The 25,119-nt window shown below is 36.4% G+C and overlaps 1 protein-coding gene across 1 annotated transcript; it reads right to left on the minus strand.

Annotated features, from left to right (window-relative positions):
- Positions 1–13,908: 13,908 nt before the first annotated feature.
- LOC143465665 (frizzled-4-like) lies at positions 13,909–24,830 on the minus strand. The gene is made up of 9 exons (XM_076964072.1): positions 24,068–24,830; positions 23,789–23,980; positions 23,062–23,197; positions 22,564–22,675; positions 17,308–17,414; positions 16,982–17,130; positions 15,418–15,555; positions 15,227–15,318; positions 13,909–15,054 (listed from the first exon to the last, which is right to left on the minus strand). Exons 1-9 carry the CDS (start codon positions 24,679–24,681, stop codon positions 14,645–14,647), a joined length of 1,950 nt encoding a protein of 649 aa, XP_076820187.1. The 5' UTR covers positions 24,682–24,830; the 3' UTR covers positions 13,909–14,644.
- Between the last annotated feature and the right edge of the window lie 289 nt (positions 24,831–25,119).

The raw sequence follows: 25,119 nt of genomic DNA on the forward strand, positions 1-25,119 counted from the left end.
CATGAAAATAAAGAAATCGCTGAAGGAATAAGAAAGAATCAGAAAACAAAAGCAAAGGAAGAGGAGAGGAAAATCTTTGATTTTTAATTTGGAACCGGGATGAAATTGGTTACAAGTTCCTTGATTATATTCATGTATTAACAGTACTCATTCATGTATGAAGTTAACAACCTGTTATGTAGTTACCTATGCTTTTACTTATTCCTAGTTATAAAAATCATTGAATAAGTAACTAAAGAACGGAAAACAAATTTTAAGCCGTTAATTTCAAAGCTTTTTTAGGAGCTTAGCTTTAGCTTCATTATGTTTCTACAGCAACAACTTTCAGGATTGGGCTTTTATGGAGACCATATTTTTCGATTAGTAAGTATCCCAAAACCTCATGTATACGGTATTTTTTTATACAAAATTTTGAGCACCAAGCTTGGGGTGCAACATATTCATGGCTCATAGCTAAAGAGTGTCACAAATCTAAAAATAAAACAGGTAAACATCTTCAGATAATGTTGATTATTTCTACCTGTGTAAGGTACGTTTCAAATCAAGTACATGAAACTGAAACATTAGTAAAGAATATCACACAGACAATCAACACAATTTTCCATTGAATATAAACCTACTTATATGGTGCATTTGATTGTCACTTGCTTTTATATGAAAAAGCTGTGTGCAAATGTCATGTTTATCATTGTAATGTTTATCATTACAATTAAAAAGATTTTGGTCAAATATATAATAAAAAAGTTTTTTCTACATTAATAAACATTTTTAATTCTGAGTTAGCAATCTTCCCTTACATAAACCATCAATACGACCCCATGTGACAAAAAATCGTTCACTTTTACAAAGAAGGCCCGCTTTCGAGCAAAGAGAAAGAAAACACCATCTTTGGTTCTTGCAATCCTACATTCACCAAAAAGCACTGGTTTTTCCTACTCCTTTGCTGTGAAGGTCGCTGTTTGCTGTGAAGGTATTTATAGTTATTGTGTCAGTTATCCAAAAAAAATGTTTCAGTTACTTGAAGCAGTTTTTACTGTTAACCACAGGCATTTTAATACATGTTAGCGCATAAATATGTTTGCTTTATTTGTTGGACAAGTTCAAATATGGAAGAAATTAGTTTAGTTTAAATTTTTCAAGCAAAAAAGCAGGGAGAAACTAATACACAGGTGTGACCTATCACCTACACACGAGATTTCATGGCAAATTAAAGTCTTTTCTCTTTTGGCTTTTAAATTGCAGTTTCTTTCTTCACATTCCTTCCTCAGTCTTTCCATACTTTCTTCACTTGTGAGCACTTCACCTATTTTGGCCTAAACATGCCTTCTCTTTAATTTGCTGTTATTCATAGCATGTGAAGTAGAAGGTGAAACCTCTGGCATAATCACAGTTTTCACTGCAGCAGTGAGGCATCTTATATGTGATGCAGTGCCAGCTTCCATGTCTGATAAAGACCCTACTCACTTTGGAAGAACCTTCCCTTTATCTATTGGGTGTAATCCACTATCACGAAATTCACCTAGTGCCCAGCTTGGTTGTAAATTTTCATAAAGTAAACCAAGCAATGTATGAAATTCAGTTTTTGTTACACTTTGCAATTTTGATTCTTGAAACTATCTTTTGAACACTTCTTTCCAAGCAGCTTTCAATGGTCGAAACAAACAACATCTAATGGCTGTAACGCATGGCTTGTGTGTGGTGGAATGCATATCAAGATAATACCATTTTCAATGCATATTCTAGATGCCTGAAAGGTAATGTGGCTGTTGTGACCACCTAATAGCAAGACACATGTTTCTTAATGCCATGTTGCTCGATCCATTGACAAAAATATTTTTCAGCCAACTTTCGAACACGTTACTATCCACCAAGCAAGTATTAGGTGGACCGCCTAGCATCCACTTGCCATAGAGATTTTTCCCTTTGTGCAGAATGGAAGGTGGAAAGTATTGACCAGTTGCAGAAGCGCAAACAAGACAGTAAATGTCATCTTGCCACACATTGGTGTTTAATTCTAGACTCCTTTTTAAAAAAACGTTTTGTGACTTCTTGGGTCAGTGTTTAAACCTGAGTCATTTAAGTTAAATATTCTACTTACATCATCAGTTCCATATTCTTTCAGGACTCGTGTAAAAAGTTCAAAAAACAAGGTGACAACTTCTGCTGTTAATCCTTTTCGTCTTGCTTTTCTTAGAATTTTTGGCTTGTTTCTAGACAACTTTTTGCTATGCCTTTTCTTGTAACTTAACATCCACTCTCTTCCTGGCATGTTGTTTGTAAATCTGGTTTCAACTTCCTTTTCGTCTAAACATTCCTTTATCAACTGTTTTATATCACATCTGTCCATTAGAAAATCACCTTGAGCGACAGCAATTATTGTGACAACAATAAATTCTTTCTCACTTGCAGACAACACATGCTGCCCTCCAGAGCCATGGCGCTTAGGAACTCTTGTTACATTTCGCCTCAAAGTTTCATAAGGAACATTGCTGGTTTTTGTCACTAAATAGTACGATTCACCAGCTTTTACTCTTGCTGCTGTTACTTCTAGTTCTTCTCTTGTGTATTTGGTTTTAGTCTTCCTCACATAGTGACACGACATACTAATGTAACTAAAAAGTCTAATAGAACACAAAGTTTACCTAGTAAGGAAGCCTTTATATAATCAAAATCTAAATGATTAAAAAATTGGGTAATAAGCAATCTAACAGGCAAGGCGTCGCTAACTGCAGTAAGTAGGGAAGATTATCCTGTGAGTACCAGTAGCTGATTTACTAATACAGTTGATTATGTTGGTATTATTGCATGAAAGGTTGGTGCTTTGTCTTTGCATCTAACAGATCCTTGGTCACCACCCTCATTGACTACTATTGTTGTGTCTTTGACAAAAATAGTTTATCAAACTTATCCCAGCTCACTGGTAAGGTTTATTAAAAATGCCTATTTCACCCCACACCATTTTCAAAATACATTCATTTCACCACATTTTAGAAAAACACATTTTTTTCATGGTACAGTTTTTAAAGAAAAATAATTAAAACTTCTATTCATACAGCAATCATAAAGGAAAAATAGGAAGAAGTTTCAGTTTAAACAAAAAAATTAGCACTAACAAATTTTTGAAGGTTTTGAAATGTATTTTTTAGGAGTTATTGAGGGCATGTTTTAACAGCTGTTTCACTTGCTACAACAGATGTGGAGTTGATGTTGTAGAATTTAAGAAAACATAGATTTACCCTAAAACCAGTGTTGAATTTAGAACAATATGACAAACAGTCTTTTTCTCAAAATATACTTGTTTTCCCACACAACTCATTTCACCCCACCCCATGTAGCAAAGAACTTACAGCACTACTAGGGAAGTCTAACAACCTTCCCAAAAATTAATGATTTGGGCAATACTCGCTGGATCTTCGTCAAATGGCGGTTCTTCTAGGCTGACAGGTACGACAAAGCTTGGATGACGGGATAAACAGATAAAGATCAGACTACCTGAACGACAGACCAGCACACGGTATGATATCTGGTTAAACCTTTAATGTCGCACAAAATAATCAGACCAAACCATAGAAAACCTTATTCAAGTAGGTAAAATACCAATATAAAACCAATATTAAACCATTAACGAAAGTTTCTCCATCATGCCCAAGTCTATATAAATACCATAATTTTCCATATGAACACGAGGCTGAGCGCCTACTAATTTGAATGAGCGGGGTACGACTCTAAAATCACATCAATAGCAAATTGTACGTAACACCCCACCCTACCAAATTACTGTTTGCCATTTTTGACTTCACTGAAATGTTAGTAAATCTTACTTCGTTATTTTCAATTCTGTTTTTGCATGTTTGCTAAATCTCGTCACCAGCCCATTGTGATTGACTCTCTCTTGAACTTTGAAAACCTCATGATGTGTAAGACTGGGGTCACTTCACCGTTCGGATTACGTATTTGTTTGTATAGTTTAAGGTAATGTTGGTGCTACAATACAAAACACCACAAACTGATGCATCTAAACAAATGGTTTAAATTTAAATTTGAATTTAAATTAAGTTTAAATTTGAGCTGCTGGGGTCTAGTATACAAAGGCATCCTGTGGTTGTGCACTTGTATACTAGGCCTAGACCTGTATTAAGCTACCGGTGTCCTCAGGCAAAGTTTGACTTGAAAGCAGAACAACGTCATAAATATATTGATCATTTTCGCACTGCGTTTGACGCAAACTTATTGTAACGTCATTTTCCACCAATTAGCAGGATCAGAACTTTTCCACAATCCTACCAGACCATCTTACGAGAGTACCAAGTCGTTAGGCTACATTACGCAAGAGCCAACGACAGAACAATTTTGGGCGGACTAAGAATCACGTTATGGTCTACTAATTTTAAAATATTCTCAGGTCACATTTATTACACTTTGAAGGGGGAATTGTTATAGTTGTAAAAAAAAGACCTGATTTTAACAGTAGTCTATAAATTCAACCCACGGACAATTCAACTATAAAGACATAATAGTAAAGTATGCTAGCAACAGTAAAGTATATTAGCTTGTGAAATAAATTTTTTGTTATCTGTAATGGCCGCAGTGGCAATCAGGGTCGAAAAAATGATGACTACCTTCCATTTAAAGATATAAATGATGCAAGGCTCACATGGTAATCAAACTTTTTCGAATATTTTCATCAATGGAAAGCTGCTGGAGATGCCAAAAAAATATTGCTAACCCAAAATATACTGGCATTGAAATACTTGTCTCTTCTATGATCGGTTTAGTTACTTATTTGCTAAACCACACTGACATGAAGTTTGTTTGCTTAGGTCCTATCAATCAGGACTGCTTTGAGAGACACTTTGGACATCAGAGTTCAATTGATAAACCATAAATTTGTCTATATTCACAAGTTATTTTTTTTACAAGTTTTAGTTTTTTGATGATATTTGTTGGAAGAATATGTCATCTTGGCAAGTCGATATTGCGAGCACCCAAATGCGCTTTCTTGTAGTTATGAAGAACTGCTTTTGACCTATTTTAACTTAAATTACCTTTTGAATTATCTGACTCTATTGTTGCGTGCGGTTAGAATACTCTAACCTTTTGTCAGTCGAAAAGTTTTAATATTAGGCTACAACAGAAATAGCTTGCCGTACAACAAAAGCTTTTTATTATAGGTGCTGTAAACTTTCTCAATAATAAAAATAACCAAAAACATAAGTAATACTACTGCTTATAAGAAGTCTGTTGAGTTGCAATCACCATGACTAGCTTTGACAATTCATCTGTTGATTTCGATGGTTCACTCAGTTATCTCTCTCTCTGCTCGCTGGTAGAAGTGCGAGCTTATATAACGTGAAAGCGATGGGGAGTTAAAATGTTCGATATGAAAAATGCAGCAAGTCGTAGTAGGTGCAGCGAGCGACACAATGTTTTGAGAGTGTAAAATATGTATAGCTAAAGCTGACACATTGAGACATTGGCAAATAATAATTAATCAGTGTTAAGGTTAAGAAGCGGGCATTTCCAATAAAGACTTCTCATTAGCATAGATGCTGGAAAACAACCTGGGAACGTACTAAAAGGAGTGTTCACACGAAGTTATTCAGAGCAAGTTTCCAAATATTAAACGACAGTTGAAATGTTTATCAAAAAACAAATTCATAAACTTAAATCAATAACTAGAAAACACATTTGCAAGAAATGGTGTAATGGTATTAAAAAATACCGCCAATGCCGCTACAGGTACAATGCGCCGCTCGTTCGTGTGCAACGATCTCCAAAGCAGATCAGAGGAAATGTACAAGTTTTGAAAACTAAACTACTACAAGAACCAAGAGATGAACAGCTTCCAAAACGGCTCGTCAAAATCTATGACAAGATTATATTGTCAGTTAACCTCAGTTTCAGTTAAGTTGGCCAGGGTGGTAAAACCTGAATTTGCTGTCCATTTTGTTAACTGAATACAGTACTTTATGGCGATTGTAATAGTGAATTGTAATAATTTATATAATTGGCATTTTAAGAAGCCATTGTGTGTTCTCCAGTTAGATGAAATGTAATATTTAGAAAGCTGTACTAGCCTTGGCTAATCATGTCATTCAAACATTTAATTCCTAAACCGACAAATTTGACACAGTACGTGAGTGTTTTTAAGTAGCGTCAGATATTTAGAGTGTATGAAGTTAGATGGTACTTGTGGTAAAGAATTTCGGTGATGTAGAATATGTTACATTTTAGTTATTACTATACAATACGATGTACACGTAGCATGACGTGAATAACGATGTCTCTTTCCCTGATTAGTTGAGAATAGCGATATAAAAACTAAGGCTTTGTTCAAAGGACCTCTCTCTCTTTTCCTTTCTCACTTATTGATCATTCAATTCAAGTAATTATCTCTATTCGGATTTTTAAATGGATATGAAATTATTTCAGATGTGATTACGACTATATTTGGAAAGATATAAGAATTTAGACTTTATAAACGTTGTGCTGACTTAAAGAAACAATCCGAGATAGCATAAACAACGGAGTCAAAAAATAAAATAGTCAAAGAGTTTTAAAAGAAAGACTGAAGCCTTTGGCTTTAGGCGTACCTAAAACAATCCACATCGCCATCCCCATAACTGCAAAACAAGAAATAGTAGCCTATTATTTATGAAATCAGCTTTAATGAAACATGCTTCACGGTAATCGTTACTTCAACCAACCTAGCCTATATTTAACACTTGGTGAATCAGTGGCGTACGGTTCCACCTTGGGTTAGTGGAGTTTAACCAAGACGGTTAAACTCCACTAACCCAAGACAATACAACCAATAGACAATTATCAAACACAAGACATTTTAACCTAAGAACCGCTTAAAGTACCGACGTACATAAAACTCTGATCCTGGTTTGAATCGTCCGTGAGTTGAACAGATTTTTATAATTTTTAGAACAGATTTTTATAAGCTTTAGCGTAGGTTACCACAGTCTTAGATTAGAGACTATAACTTTATTTTGAAGTTTTACAAAAGTAAAAATAAACCAAAAAATTTCAAAATTGCATTGTTTTGTAAAAGTCATTGCTCATTTTTGGTTTGAGCCAAAGTATTAGCATTTGGCATTTTGGTCACTGAACGATCAAAGAAAATTTACGTAATTTTTAGTTCTGGCTTAGGTCAAAGCCCAAAGGGACATGTTTTTATTAGCTGCCGATAATCCAGTCGTGAAATAAGGAGTTCTCTATCATGGCCGACCAGCATCCAAAGTTCTTGACCGTTACATTGAACTAAACTAAACAAAACTCGGGGCAATTCGTGTAAAATAAAACCGAATTTTGCGATTAAAGCTATACATCGTGGTATTACACACTCTTCTTATTGTACCAATTTAAGGGCAGCATGTAGTGTTGCATTGGCCACGCCATTATGTCGGACAGTTATAGTCTGTCGTATAGTGTTCTAATAAAGCAACTTAAAAATTATTATGTAGCCTATTTATCTGGCAATAAGCAAGTCTTTGATGGTAGAGTAAATAACTGGCAATTTATCACCCCTTGAGATAAGATTTATAGCATCGAAGCATAGTCCTACACGTCAACGAAATTCTATTGTCATTTCGCTCAGTAACAAAAAATACAGCAGTCGGCATGTGGAAGAACCGGTTAATTGGCGATAACTGATAAGAGACTCTTTATGGGCGATTTTTTAGATAAATTCAAAAACGTGTTGTTTATAGGTGTTAGCTAGGCTAGTATAGTCACAAATGAATGAATGTACACCTAATGAGTAATGACTTAATATTTTTCGATAGTCTGTATGTAAGTGTGACAGTTAAGCTAATGCAAACGGCAAAATGGATTCATTTATTCATTCATTTAAGCGGAGCAGGTTTTTTTGGATGGCAAATTTCAATTACATGTCCGAGGGTAAAGTTTTTTTAATACGAAAACAACTTTGATTGTAAATAAAGCAAATACAGTATATATTATGTAGCAGATTAGTAATAATTGCGGCATGCAAAACTGTGCAAGGTTATAATTCCAGGAAGCCAACGTTAAACGTTGCGTTTCCAACGTTAAAAACCACAACGTTGTACTGTAAGATTTCTTTCAGTATTTCTGCCTTTTTTTTATCAAAGTCAGAATGATCAGATCAGATAACGGAAAGTTAGTAAGATCATCAGTTAGATTTTCCATATCATTCATTCATCCCGATTCTGTTTTCAAACCTCCTGCATTAACATAAAAATCACGCAAATTATACAGATTCCTTCAGATACCGCTACGTGGTAGATAATACTGCTTGCCACGAGATATATCAGTCTACATCTTTACCAAACGTTGAATCACTTTATGTGCCGCTCTAACTCCATTTTCACAGCAGTTTTAGCCATAGTTTTAGCCTTTGCTTCATTGAACTGAGTTTGCAAAGCACGCTGCATTTTCTGTTTCATCAGGTAAACATTTCCCTACCTTTTACAATTGTATAGGCTAGACCGCTAGAACCTAATAAGCATATATTGAAGTGCAAGGAGTTCTGCATGTAACGCTGTAGATTAGTTGAAGATCGCTAGCTGAACGCTCGACAACTACTCAGTTTGCTAAAATCTACACATAGTTATATAAAGTTTGGGTCTGAAAGCGAAAAATGTAACAAATATTAAGTTTGTTTGTCTTGTTGTCTGACAATCAATCTCGTCAAATCAATTATTGCCTTGTTTACTTTCCACTCGGAAAAAAAGTTTTATGTAGTAATTTTACATTCCAACTGCAAATAAGCTACGTTAACGAAAAAGGGAAGATTGACGTATATTGCACATTCACAGGGTCTGCTTTTCAATATGGAAACAAACTGCTACATTGCTGTCTCCATTGGAAAGCAAACCCAATGACTGCCAATGAAATCCCAGTAATGATATCGGAATCTTCATTCTCAAACTGAGTCGTTAATACCTTGTCCAAGGGCTAGGGCATTACAACGGTTTGACGCCACCGGATATTGAGCACGGAACACAAGACATGTTTGCTGTACACATGCCATGTACCACATGCCAGCGCTCGAACAACTCGGCTACCGAGCCGTTGTCATGTAAGTACTGCAACCACCGGGTAAGTGACAGTAGTAAGTGAGATTGCGGATCTGTCACTATAGTACTGTGAAATATTAGCTGAACTTATACTGGCACTGTAAGGAAAATTCCTTTGTTAACTCGCCTCGTTTTATCTTAATTATTTCTTGTGTTTTGTTTCTGCTTCGGGCATTTCTTCGTTGTAGACTACAACTACTTCACGGTTTGCACTGTGACAAACGAACATCTTTTGAGCTGTAAGGTTGTGTTGTTTTGCTTATCCTTATTCTATTATTTCAGATGAATGATTTTACGTTTAATAAAGCTAAGCATAACGGAATCATTTAGTACAGGCACTATATTCAGTTAGCTCTTATCTAATCAAAACTGACTCCAATGTTATAGTTTTCAGAAAAGGTTGCGTGACGCTTGTCCAGTTTAGAAACACCTCAATCTTATCAGTTAAAGATAAATATCACTTATAATTAACTCTACGTATTCTCTCCGCAATGTCTCTTAGAACAGGGCTTCTCAAACTTTTTTGTTCTGCGACCCCATTTTGAAAAAGATATTTCTATGCGACCCCATTATGGGGACATTCACGTTAATGACATTAAAACGGGGTTAGTTCTTTTGTCTATTAAGACTAGGGTTAATTAGGATATCAATAATTTATTAATATAATATATATTATACAGACCTGCTCAAAAATATATTTTATTTAAATATATTTAAATAATTCCTCGAGAATAATTTATTTTTCTGTTTTTTCGATCAGAATTATTTATTTTTCATTCTTTTCTTTCAGAATTATTTATTCGGCTAGCTTCAAAATAATTCATTTTACTTAAGTTACGGTATTAAGTTAATTTAAGTTAACCATGTCATCAAAACGACTCACTCCTTCTAACTTTGAGTCGCCATTGTTTCTACATGCAAACAAACAACTGTGGGGAGTCAGTGAGGTCAACAAGATAATGAATGTAGTTGGTAATGACGACGATGAATAAATCATGTTGCAGAAAATAATTTGTTTAGTGAAGAATAATTTATTGTCAAACACTGAACGAATTATTTATTCTTTGAAAGCTTCGATGTAAATTATTTATTTCAATAAAAGCTTCAATGGAAATAATCTATTTCGAGAAAAGAAAAAGTGGAATAAATATAAATATTATTTTGAGCACCCCTGTATATTATATATTAATATATCTATTCCATCTTCATAACTACAAGTAAATCCATTATTGCAAAAATGAGTCATTATATTTTCTTTTTCTTTTTGACTTATCTATTGTTTTCTTTGTGCTTCCATTGTTTCCACATGAATCTACGAAGCCTAACCACTGATCCATACGAAATTAATCTTGTAACTGCTTTAAACTTTAGCCTAGGTTCCTTCAGAAACTAGTTACTATACTATACTATACTATACTATATACTACTATACTACTATATACTATACTATACTAGGCTACTCTGAAATCGTAATGCGAGCGGTAAGGTTACTTTTGGTCAGCACGTTACAGCAATGATAGCGTAACAATGCATCAATTGTTACGATTGGTTATATTTTATCGTTCGACATTTCACACCAACGGTTGCGGTCAATCCGTCAAAAACACATTTCTTGGAAATGGATAGCCTATTAACATGACAATAAAAATATTTAATAGCCTTTTTCCATGTGCACAGACCGGGCTGGTTGTAAAGTCATCAAAGACCGCTTACATAACGGCCCTAAAATGCAGTCATTTCCATGTGATTTTTTGAAAAACTTGGCCACTTCAGATTGACATCATGGCAAGACTACAACCTACCGGCACTAGACTAAAATTACGACCCCAAAATTTCATTACGCGACCCCATTTGGGGTCGCGACCCATAGTTTGAGAAGCCCTGTCTTAGAATACCTGATAGAGATTATGTTACAACCTCATAGACGATCACCGAACCGTAAACATACTTATGTATTGAGGTGCGGGAGTGAAAATAAAGAAACTAATAAATACAGTACAACAATTAGAGACGCGCGCAGCAGAAATTGGAGCAAGAGTGGTCTTGCGACTAGATCGCAACATCTTGCCGTTAGCCAATGAGAAAGCAGAAAACATCTTAATCGTTTTTCTGTAGAAAGGTCACTGTACTTGACAACATTATGATTTGGTAATTAGTACAGTTAAAATGCTGGTAATTTGTTGTTTAGAATGCCTTATGCAACTTTTGATCAAATATCTTGCAAGACTATATTCAAGATCCAAGGTGTTTTAAAACGCCGCGTTTAGTATAGTCTACAATCACTTTGCACATGCATAATTATTTTTTATTAGCTTTCTAGCATGCCTCAATAATTTTTACAAAAAGGGAGATGTAGCTCACCTAATGACATGTAATCTACGCGGCGTTATTTCAATTTTTTACATTTCCCCGTTACGATTTGAATTTACACGCAAAAAATGAACTCTACCACCTTTGATTTAATCACAATATCGCTCTTTTTGCAAAGTGTTTCGCGACGTGCACGCGTATAAGCAGTTTTAGTACGACAACGCAATTTCCGTTTTCTGAACGGTGCGACGTTTGCACAGTGGACTTGCAGGGAATAAAATTCTATTCAGCCAAATAGAATAAATATTGGAAAGGAAAAATAAAGAACGTAAGCACCTGTGGTTGTAGACGTTTGCGAATTTAGCGTCGGGACTTCTCAGGCATATGCTCCTGTAAAGCGTGGGGAGCTTTCTGGGAGGGGTCTTGGCAGACAGCTATAACTCTAACTACTAACAGTAACAGGCATCACGGCGATCATATAGTTGTGGGAAAGAGTGCACGAGAGTCTCGCACTGCTTTCGACGACTCCGACGTTTACCGTTTCGGCGAAAACATACTTTCTTCGGACATCTACCATCCAATATCAAGAAGTAAAAACATTATTTACGGCTCTACAAACTAAGACTGATACTGAACTTAAACGTAATAGTAATCATAATAATAATTTGAAATGCAAAAATAATAACAAGATATAGCAATTAACAAAACGAATGAAAATTTAGCGAGTAAAGGCAAACTTAAAAAAGCTCCAAAGGCGTGGAGCTTGCAGTTACACATTTGTAACCCTTACATAAAATACAGGTGTTTAAGCCAGGTTTTTAGCCTCGCTTACTGCAAACCGTCACACCAAAGTCAGTGATACGTGAGTGTTGGTATTATGAAAGATATAAAAACACACGAATGGGGTGCTGAGATACAAGATTAAATAAAATCACAAATCTAAGTAAAAAAGTACTTATGAAGTTACTGCGACAAATTTCGCAACGGAAAAAATCTTCATGAATTAACGCTATTGTTTCGCCAATACTCACCACCGATACTGCCAAATGTCATGATATTTAGGGTAAAGGAACGTGCGTAATAAAATTAGTGACGTAAGTAATTAAACGGTGTGGAATTCCTATACGGTAATTAAGGATTACGCTATGCGGCCAAAGGCGAAGCAATTAAACTTACTAAAGCATGTGCTACAGGGAGTGCTAAAAATGTACAGTGCGTGCAATGCAGAACAATACACAAAAATGGATAAAATCAAAACACGTGACGACAGAAACACCAAACAACAAATCAGTTACCGCCAACAATCTACAAATTACAAACATAAATACATATTTAACATAAAAACCAAAAAAACAATTGAAATCAAGATGTCTCGCAAGTAACAAAACACGTGCTTGTTACTTAACCATCACCGGTCTTCTAAAGAAGCTGTAAAGACAACAAGCGTTTTGAGCCAGCGGAACTTTATCTTTTGTTAGATTTCTTCCTGCTTTGTCTGCCATTTTCTGAGAAAGCACGATCATATTTACGATAGACTGCAAAGTAAGATCATAAAACAATTCTGCATGTTAATATATTAAATAATATATAAATAAACAAACAATTAAATATAAGCGATTAAAGGTCAAACTTCCTATCATGAACCTAATTACTATAGTAGCAAGTAAGTTATATACCTGTAGGTTAGTTTAAGGAAGGCCAACAACTTGGGAAAGACTTTTAAACCCAAATGGTTCATAGGCAAGTGTGTTTGCTTTTCAAGATTTCATCGAAGTGGTAAAATATGCATAAGTATACTTTATATGAAATGGTTTAATAAAATTCCATAAGTCGGTACAAATACTGACGTGCTTATTTAACCGCACGCAATATCTTTTTTGATGTGAATATAGGTATCCATATAGGTAATGTTCATCAGGCCTATAACTTAATTAGGAAATGCTAGATTGATTAGACCTGCGGTTCAATGGAACTTTGGTTATCCCTAAAACTCAGTGGTAAATGACATGTATAGAGCAAACTTTGATAGATAAAGTGGAAGAGCACAAAGTGAGATATGTAACACAAAACAATATTGCATCAGTTTTTGCTATTGGTCAGGACATTACCTAAGCTGGTCTCAGGAACGTGGCAAACACCTACTTAAATATACTCTTATTATTAATAGATGAAAGTTATGACTATACTCCAGTAGGTTTCTATAACAAATTACAGGTATGTGATTAGCTTATATAGCAGTTGGACGCGGAAGTTATATAGTATATAAGAGTAAATTATACACCATTATACTCTTAATTTATAACACATAGAAACAAGTTTTGTCGTTTTCCCTTTATAGGTAGGCAACAGCATACTTATGTAAATTAACCTACTCAAGAAACTCTTCACAAACAAACGACACTTTTATTTATATAACAATGAAGATGCCCAAATTAATGTAAGTAACCATAATTGACTACGTTTCTTAAAACGCTTCCCTGGGAATTGCACACGTGCGAAATCGCATCTATGTGAAATTTACATGTACATGGTCACTCCAAAGGCTTTTATTTTTGATAATAAATTGTAATCAGTCCTATAAGGTTATGACGACTAAATCGATTAAAAAAGAGTGACCACATAGCAAATTATGCCCATATGGGTGCAATACCGTGGTTAGCGATTAAAACACAATTATGCAATTATATATCTCTTATTTTGAAAAAACTCAAAATCTTGCATAGAAACATAAATCAAAAGGATTTAAAACGCAAATGAAACGCGATAAAAGTAAAATGAAGAAAATGGGAAAGCACTAACATAAAATTAGCCAAAAAAGACGCATTTTAGCTAAAAATACGATGAAATCAAATGTTATAAAAATAATTACGGACGCGATGTAATTGAAGTTATACTGCATACATAATGCTTGGGTCATGGATATATCGATTCATAAATATCGATTACGCTTTGCCAAAAGACCCAGGTTGGCCGATGCATTGAACTTTTGCAGTTTAGTGTCAAGCATATATGGTATAAAAAAGAGGTGGTATAACGTTGCAAGCTTGCGACAAATATACTGTCACAAGACTGCTGGACAGTTAATATAAAAATTAGTTGGTGAAGATGTGTATTGAAAAATTGTGGGCTGTCTTTCGATCAACGACTAGCCAAGTGCCTGCCGGGAAGGGCTACTACCTTTCGCATCCAACCCAGGCGTGAAATAAAAGAGGGCGACGTCTGGAAAATGTGGCGCCGATACCAAGATATTCAGGAAAAACCAGCATTTAAGAAATGACGTATCCCTCGATGCGACTGTGTTCGCCGTTTAGAAGGGGCTGATGCAGAATCTCACCCGTTTTAGGCACCTGGAATCCATCGTTTAGTCCTTGACTCCGACCTGTCATTGTGCTGTAATGAGCAGGATAAACAGTTACGTTGTTGCTGGCGTGTGCCCTCGTAAACACTGGCATTAGCGCTTGTGGAACGTGAATCACTTCCTCGTGTTTGTTACTGCTTCGTTTCACATTGCGTTGTGGCCCTTGCTTAACCAAGGCACGATTTTGTCTGTTGATGTCCTTCTGATGGTGCTCTTCATAAATCTTTTTGGAATACTCTGACGACGGTGTAAGAACAAGCATCGATTGCGAACACGTTTTCCAGGTCTGCATTGTCTTCTTCGACCACACCCAACATCCTGAAAAAACAAACAATCAACTATCACCAGCGATCTGGAACCTTCTTTACTCCAAATTAAAACTTGCAACAACTATGTAATATAAAGGTCGAGTTTAATAATATTAAATGGTAGAAGCTGAAATAACCAGCATTTAATTTGAGTTAACTGGGTTTGGATAAAACGTTGTTACCTGTAAAAACTCCGATAATAAGCTGCATCAAAATACGCAACAAGTATATTGACGTGCTGGGATGCACTCTCGTAGCGTTGGTAGACCACAGTCTGCAATAAAACAGAAGTTAAAAGCATGCCGCCCTACAATGCTAATATTTTGACAGCAACTGGTGAATATCGCAGTTTGACCAATAGCGGACCGCTTACCTCCTGTTCGAGTGCTCGTAAAAATAGCAACCAATCACTATGGAGGCAGGCACGATGTAGAGGACAGAAAATATTCCAATTTTCAACATAAGTCGTTGCAATTTGTCCGTCTTACTTCCTTCCCTCTTCATGTACGTCCTTTATAAATAATACACATTAAAAGGTTTTTTATGTTTATAAACGCTAACGTTAAATGTAACACATTTTTTACATGATCAATACATTTATATAGAGCTTAAATTATGGTCAACATAAGTTTTAAATCAAACAAAACTGAACCTGGCATAGTTAAACAGAATACGCTTTTTAAAAGATTAATGAGCACAATCGTTTAAAGTGCATTTGAACAAGTAGAAACTTTTTCCTTTTCCACATAGGTTCGTCGTGTGGTGTAAATATGTTTTTACTGCTAACACGCTATGATACACCCCATCTTACGTAATTCTTAAGGAAGGTGATGACATACCGGGTTTAGTCAAGCATTAAGTTACCCCAAGTATGCGACCTTTTCCTAACTTGCTGCAAAAAATAATGTATAGTTAACCTTAATTTGGCCAAGTGCAATAGCGTTTAAAAGCCCAAGTTTCTATTTCACAGGTGACGCGTAGCATGATTTCTCCCTACACTGTACCCAAACTTCAGCAAATGTATATACAAGTATGATTAGAACATGCACCCACTATATGCTAAGCAAGGTTGAATACTACTTCAATTCAATGGAAATCGGGAAATGGTGTTTTGGGAAATTCCATTATGTTTAAGAGTATATTTGTTGTGCCTAACAATCCCTACAACTATAACATACAAATGACTTTAATTAACTCAAAGTTAACCTCATGAGGTGCTATTTATTTTGCTTTTACTAATTGCGCAAATCGAATATTGCGAGAGTTCGTAGATAAGTTGCGAGATCAGTTCGTTCCACTGTACTTGTACTTTAAGGGACCCAGCCTTGCCAAAGTTGCAAATCAGTCGATATTTTGCTTATTTTCCAAACAAGACAGGAATGTTCGAAAGGTCTCCAGAGGACCTACATTAAATGGTTTAGAAAGAAAACATGACTCTAAAATGTCGACAACCTGCATTCTTGTTTTGACCTTTTAGATTGTTTAGTCAAGCGTATCCTTACCTACCGCACAAAAAGCAACAACCTACAAGCTTGGGTTCAACAACTCGAGTGGGGTGTAATGGTTTAGGTGCGGTAACATTGTTCCAATTTTGTTATCAGTCAAGCTGAAATTTGGGTCGATCATTTGTTGTTCTGGTGCTTTGGCAAGACATTGTTGTTATTCCTCTGTTACTAACCCGTAAAATTCCTTGGTTTTGAAGGTTAAGACTAATGCTCTTCGATGACGTACCGTTTCCTGCCTGAATACATTAAGAAACTACTACCCACTATACCCCAGAAGAAACTAAAATGTTTCCAAAAGATCCAAAACCGCAGTTAAGCAAACCGGCCGCAACATTTTGACAGCATTACGTCAAAGAAATTCTTTCCGCGTAAATGTTACTTTGGCTATAAGTATGATAAACGCTTCGATTTTGTGAAAAAAAGAAAGCTTACTTGATTCTGAAAAGGCTGACAAACCCAGCAAATAGAAAAGACGTTCCGATGACTAAATAGGTGAATAATGGGGCAAGGACGAAGCCAGTCAATGCGTTGGTATCTTGGTTGCCCACGTAGCACAATCCGGTTAACTCATCGCCGTCGACCTGGAAGATATTATCAGTTTAAATTATGCCTGCACGGCTTAACCAACGCCCTTTGCATGCAAGCGTGAAAATAATTCCAGTAAAGTGGGTTAAAGTCATGACTCACAGAAAATAATGAAACTTAGGCTGCAAGTAGTTCTAACTTTTCTTATTAGGAATTAGCATAGATTTTATTACCTGTCGCATTATAAGGATGATCACTATTTTGATAGAAGGAATTGACCACGCCACCAAGTGAAAATATGAACTGTGCATTTCTATAGCTTCGTGAGACCATTTCATGCCTAAAATAAATTTTTAAAAAACTTGTTAGAAATATTTTGCCGTCTTTGCAAATGATGCAAGATGATCTAGAAAATTATGTTGCATAAACGTAGCTTAAATTTCAAGAAACAAAATCACACAAAAACAGCGCGTGTCTCAGGGACATTCGGTTTCACGTCACCACCAAAACAACACCTGCATTAATGACACACAATACACCCGTTATTCTGCAAACTAAAGTGCGGGGGATGTAAGGATGCATTACATTGAAAAATGGCAGCACTAAAGTGTGACAGGGCCAAGTATCAAATATCTGAGAATTGAAAATGCAAGTCTGGCTGAATTACGGTTATCAAGTATCAGTAACGAAGTCAAAACCAGCAGAACCTGTCCAAGAAAAAACGTGTTAATAACCTGAATGCCACAAAAGTATTTTAGTAAAGACAGTTTTTAAGCGTATTCAAACATAATTTATTGCAAATGAAGTGTGATAAATGAAGGAAAAACATAGCATTGCCTTGCACCTGTTTTTTTGGGGCCACATTGTCTGTTTATTCAACAAGTTAATGTGTAAAGAAGAGGGGTCTAAAGTTTAATGATTTAACCTTCACGTCACATTTACAATTAACGCCGATCAGAGATCAAGCATAAAAAATCATTCGGAGCAGGCCAAGCATAAATTATCCACTTTCCGATTTTGATAACAGAGACCAATTGATAGCGGGGTTAGGCGGAGTAAACAGAGCGGTTGGATTCATATCATAACGATTCGTTTCATTTATTTAGCGAGATTATCAGGCTCTGCGTCGATATTTGTGAGTGTAAGGAAGATTAAGTGCGAAGCAAAGGAGCGTCCTTGTAGAGTGAGTTTGCGATCATAAATCATACGGACTGCAACACATTGGAGCACGCACGATCCCATAGACACCATTGCTAAATTTCAACAGGATAACCTACGTTCATCGAACGGTAAATTTATGACATATTTGCTCGCCATTTAGTTAAGCAAACGAAACAAGAAAAGCGTCTTCACAAACATTTATTAACCAGCACCAAATGGACGCTATTAAGAAGAAAAAACATTTGTCGCTCTAACGCTGAGCAGAATGATGTAACAAACAAAAGCAAGAATACGGGAAAGGTAAAACAAACAGAATTTGTGTATATACTCATAAGTGAAAAAAATAACATTTTGCAAAATCTTGTTTTGCATTACAATAATGTTGACAATAAAGACCAAATGCTACGGTACTTGACTGCGATTGCAACTATAGTCTTGGGCAGTGTCTAGAATTCTGCAAAACAAATTGCTGGACGCAATGAAGCACAATATTTAAATCGATGTGTTGTAAAGTGATACCAAGGTTGTTGACGTTCAAGCTTTAACAAACCGAAATACACCAAGAAAACATGAGATATCCCTTCAGCTCATTGCCACCGCAACGAGTTGTCAATCTGTTTCCAAATAAAACCAAAAAGCAGAAGGACCAATTACTTGGACAAAGACCAAACGTAAACGGTCCGTTACAGCAAGCCACTCGAAGACGTCGTATTTGCATGTTGTGCCTCAACCTGTCCGAAGCGAAGACAATTAAATAAATCACTGTGACAGATTTGTTAAAAGAATCAACCGTAAGATCAGCAGCAGCCGGAATATAGGCTAAATATGTGCCTTATTAACATAATTAATCTATCTTATTTGCGAATCATTTACTTTGCAAGAGGGTAATTTCCACCGTCATGGTGAAAAATTTTAAGCAAACGTCAAAAGTTCTAAAATGGCGAACGCGGGAAAAACGTGAAATTCTTCATGGCATTGGACACGGACTTCGTCTAATCTGGTGTTTCCGCTTTCATTCTAAACCCTCGAAAAATACTTAAAAGAAACAACTCCTGTAAACCAACCTTTCACCCTTCGTTTAACATGAAACAATATGGCATGATGACTACAATAAACTGCAAACGTGTATGGCCGATTTACCATTCGTATCAGGAAATGAAGACGGCTTCGAAATGAAAGCATTATACACCAGCGTCCATTTCCAAGTTTGACAAGGTGAAGCACTCTGTCAAAATCGCCGAAATCGATATCCTAATGCCACTTGTTTTCGACTAAACTTTGATAACGCTTGATTTGCTTTTAAGTATAGCATTGAGGGTGGCATGGCAAAACTGGGCATTAGGAAATACCTAAGGGCTTAGGTAAAAAGCACACTTATATATGGTCATCTGTAAACGTTGCCCTTTCTTAAAGAAAAATACCCCCATTTAAGTTATAGTACTTTTATGCGCAGCCGAGTTAAGATATGTTTTTACCATTTTTTTGATAAATGATGTTGATAACGTTCGTTAAACACATAAAGGCATTACGGTTTCGTTTCTAAACATACTTTCCAGTTATACTATTTATTTTAGCAATTTAGAGTCTCAGATGGGGAATGTTTGGTTGCCAAACAAATACCTCAATCCAACTTTTTGGCGACCCACGAATATTTTTCCTACATGGAGGGAACGCTGAAGCAAAAAGTTAACGTGGTTGGCTGACCGTTACAAACAAAGCGAAAAGCTCTCTGAAAAACTTAGTACGCTGATATGCTAAACAAAGTTTGGGGGCGATGGCAAATTAACAGAACAATGTCAGGCTGTTGAGCGCCTAACGGTACAAAGTGCGGAGCCGTTTGCGAGGTGATTCATGATCAGTGTTGCGGGTTCGTTACGACGTGATCAAACAACTATGACATGTTAGCACACACGATTCAAGCGAGCAAACAAGGGAATATGTTGGGGCCGTTTTTACTAGTTAAGATAAAGAAACATGTTCCGCCCTTATCATAATGAAACCAAGCCCTGACACCTTCCGATAGCAAGGTTTATTCAGGGTCCAATCACTGGCGACGGTTAAAATAAACTTAAAAGTTTTTACCTGTACAACATAGCTATAGTTAGCTGTCATACATGTATAATGTACATGCTGTTAGTATAGGTAAACAATTTCAAAGGCTTTGTTTAGCCCTATATGGTCATTTGGTTCGCAACATACCCTTCCGTTTCATTTTCTTTGCGGCTAGCTAGCCTATCACAATTCCGCCGAAATAAGTTTAAAAATAGATCCCCAAAGTTTATCACGAAGATCAACCTGCTTATCATGGTCTGGTATAAGTTTACTTGAAAGGCTTTAAAATTAGATCAAGAGCTCGCAAGGAATTCTTCAGCGGGATTCGAGACGGCCCGAGAGCACTTGGCTTTTAGCGGTCGAAGGCATTCTGCGGATGCTTGAGCACGCGTTGGATTAACGATGACCCGAAATACGAGTCAGACTCGCCGCCATGCAGGAGTCATCGTTCTTAACAGTTCAAAAACAACCGCTTTTTCCTCAAAAACGCCCATGTTAAGACCTTTTTCAGTTTAAAACATCTTTTGTGGGTGTTTTTACTACTTTTATCGATCATACGAATAAACCGACCAAAATGAATCTCTTGAAAGAATGTCCAGCAAACAATTACATTTTCTACAACTGCGATCAATCTTTGTTTCTGTAAACAACTTAGGTATAATCTTTTGATATTTTGACAAGGGAGACTACAAGTCGACTGTGCCTCAAAATGGAGGTTTCAAATTCCAGTCATTTAATGCAAATTCCTTTTAATATATGAAAATAGAAGATAAAAGGATCTCAATGTAGGCTAAAACGTCGCCAGAAATTTAAAGTACCTCTTGACACGTCATCGTTTGTTTGTTTAGATTTAAATCAAACACCTCAGACGGACATTAAAAATAGTACTTCTGAAAAATGCCCCAAATTATTGCATTTTCTCATGGCACAGTGAAGGGAAAGCATCCGAATATAAAGGCCACTAAAAGTGGCAGACTACGTAATCATCGCGACTACATAATCATATTCCAATCACTCAGAAAATTTCTCCCACCTCTATTATGAACTGTTGATCAGAAAATATTACGACCTTCATTACCTTGTTTAAGTAAAAAATCCGCTTTGATCCCACCGCGTATTTCATGAATTTACTTTCCTCGACAAAGAGCAATTCTCTCTCATCACGATTACAATGAAATAGCACAAATTAAATTTCTAAATTCTCTTCCAGCAGATAAACTCAGTTGAACCCGTATTAAGCTTCGGTTTTCACGAGCAAGCAACGCTTTGAGGAGGACCTTGGCATCTGGTTATTGCAACGCGGCAGCACGAAGGAATAAGGCGTCTTAAAAAAATAACAAGCAAAATTGCCGGGGAATAAGACCCACATTATAAACCGCAGATGAAAGGCATATGAGATCACTTTAAAAACGCTTAGGCCATTCCAGGCTTTCCCAATGAGCGTTTGCGATAAATTGGTTAAATCTAAATCACGTGACCAAAGGAAAAGATCAAAGCAGAAGCCTCAATCTGGCAACTGAAAAGACGTAAGCATGATGTAATAGACAGGAAATGGGGGAAAGAGAGTTTTTGGAGATTACCAGTAACGAGATGAAATAGCCTGTTATGAATCAGAAGGGATCTAATCAAACTTTTTACGGACCCAAATATTTCTTGGCAGAGTCTAGCATAGATACGGATGACTGCTTGTTGTCATATTTTGTTGTGCTATATTTCTAGTAGGAGATATTTTATTACGTCATTTGAGAATCATTCGCGATTGTTTCTTTTCAAAACAAAACACTATTTGAATTTGGCAGCAGATACCAATGCCCTATTTGATTCCAATTCACAAAGTGTCATAAGGACTCAAACGAAAATGGGAAGCAAACCAGGAAAATTATCCAATCTGTAATGAACGAATAAAAAACCGCCACAAAAACAAACGATTGAAAGCCGCAAGTAAACTGTTAAGAAAGCTGAGATTCTTCACGCTTTTTAAGCAGCTTTAAGTGCACAGTTGCACACCCACCCACCGAGGAGTAAAAAGAAAATCTTTAGCGCACAAACAAAAGCGCTCAGCTCCCTACAGAGAAGAATGTCCACCATATGAATCAGATTCATCCACCATGGCGTATTATTTATGAGTAAGGAAAGCTTTGCTAAAACAAAGCAAATCCCGGCTAAGTTTGCGTTGACCATATGAACACGTAACAAAAATTTTCTTCCACTTGCACATTAGTAATAACGTGTCACAAGAAATTATCAAACTGCGTAGAGATTCAAATAAAACTCACCTGCCGCCAGAAACCAGGTGAGGGTGAGAATGACCCACCACAAGCAGCTCGCCATTCCGAAGAAATATGAAAGAAGGAAGATGATGGCACATCCTGTATTGGAGAGACCGTTCTAGAAAATGACCATTTTAATATTTTCAAGAATTTTCTGCTTTTATTGAAAACCGAAATAATTCCGGGCATTACATAGTATAAGAATCGTATTCATGCAATTTCCACAAAAATAGTTGGAATTCACCCATATTTATAAATTTAATATCATGAAACTATATTAGCTAAACTCTCAATAATATCTTGAAATGACGAAATGTTGTAAACTGTTTTGTTTCTGCTGTTACATTGCTTGCGAAATACATACATTGGTTGTCATTGTATGATGCATATGCGTAAAGAAAGTCAACATTTACCGTGTCTTTAAAAATACTTTCAATACTATTGGCATTCTTTGCCATGCTGATCAAAAGTGCCGAGACTTTTAAAATAAAATCAACTTCTAACCTGGATAAGAAACATGTCTCCTTCGTCGTTCCTTTCGCAGGAAATATTATCCCTGCCCACCAACAGACGAAGGATGTAGGATATGCAATAGATGTTATAGCACATTGCTAAGAATATGATCGGTCTCTCAGGGTACCTGCAAAAAATTCGGTTTGTAATATACTATAATATACTTCCTGAACATGTTTTTACATTTATGAGTCTGTTTTGTGGAAAATCGCTTTTCAAAATTCTTTTTAGCCTACTTGTATTTCAGAAAATGGAGATTTAAATTAGTTCAAACAGGCTTTGGGTTGGCGACAAAATCCTTCAAACAATCCAATTACAACTCAATTCACTCAGGATTGAAGCGGATTACGTATGGAGAAGAAGCAAAACGCGCAAAACGTGACGATTCATTTTTGCTATAGATAACAAAGGAATGAACAATGCACTCCATTGTCAAAGGAAGTTGGACACCAACTATACTTTTGCTAGTATTTTGTATTTTAAAATGCGTATGAAGAATCCATAAACAGAATAAAAATACCAAGTATAGGTTTGATTAAAATCACTTGGTTGCAACACAAGAGCATTTTTTTCATGTTTATTGTGACTCGAGTTTCCAAACAAGGAACAATCCGTCAATATTACTTCGTTTTATTTCTATAAAACTGAGAATATAAACGGACCCTGTATGCTTCAAAAACCACAGGCTAAAGGTTGACAATTACTGTTATCCACTTACCTAAACCTTGATGCATCGATCAAAAAAGTAAGGACTGTGAAAGTGGTGCTGAGGAAGCAAAGTCCTGACCAAACCGCCATCCACAAATCCGCAAAATCTTTGTCCCCAGGGGAAAACATTCCTTGCTGGTAACCACACTTCCAAGCGCAAGATTCTTTTTGTTCTGCTTGCTTCAATGTTATTTGTGGTTCCCTGAAATCAAACAATGTGGTCAGTCAAAAGTGTAAAGCATAACTGTGGGTTGCATGACAACTCTTATCACAAAGATTTATTACTTACGCGCAATGGCTGTAGGAGGGAGGTTCTAACGGCGGTTTCGGTGGTCGAATAACGGCGGGGGTGTCTTCCTTTTCCCCTTCCATGCACATGGTTTCTGGAGTATTATGAGGTGGAAACTTGGAACAGTTTAAGGCTTTGGGCCAGGAAAGACCAAACGATTCCATGAAAGGTCGACAGCTTTTTTCCACTGCACGGCACATGGTTTCACAGGGCCCAATGGGCTCAGACACAGTCTCATTACACATCGGGGCGTGAACGACACACAAGAAAAACAACAGTTGGGAAGAGCAATTGTACTGTATCAATGGCTGATACGAATTCAGGTCCAATTCGGCGTCAATTTGTCTTTCATACTCCGGTGACACTTGTGTATAATTGTAGCCAGTTCCGTAGCACTGTTTGATTTTTAATTTCTCACAACGGCGACTGCCTCCAAACATAGGCTGGGACGGAGAAAAACTGGACACATGTCTCTTTCCAGGCAAGTTAGACTGCCCATAATCAAAACCTCGAGTTCCAAATGTTAATTGCGCGGCGATTAGGAAGACATAAATCTGGCACATTTTTCGATACAACCCCGAAGTAAACATATTGGTGTTTAAAATGTAAGACATTGTTTCAGCAAGTCAACGGGCCACACTGATTGTAATGTCTTTTTTTTGTATTCCAAATGAATGCTCTACTTGGATACCAAACGAACGTGCAAACTACAACTTTTCAGAAGCATTCAAATATTCGTAAGTGTTAAAATACTGTACATCATATCTGTAAATCACATTAAATAATAAAAGCTGTACTACTTCGTTTCCTCAAAATGTAATAACCTCAGCAAATAATTAATCTACCTTCTTCCTTGCAACGTACAGGCTTCATTTCTTTTTTGGCGACTGCTCTTTATACTTCTTCACAGTAACGAGAATTTTGTTATAGTAAAAAGCTATTTAGTTATAGCCTCCATCTCGGACAGACTAAACCTTAATGGATAAGTACCAGAGTACAATGTTCAAAACAAAAGTCGGTCTGTGTACTCGCTTGCAATCAGTCGTCTGATA

Source organism: Clavelina lepadiformis, chromosome 7 (genome assembly GCF_947623445.1).
Source record: "Clavelina lepadiformis chromosome 7, kaClaLepa1.1, whole genome shotgun sequence".
NCBI lineage: Eukaryota > Metazoa > Chordata > Ascidiacea > Aplousobranchia > Clavelinidae > Clavelina > Clavelina lepadiformis.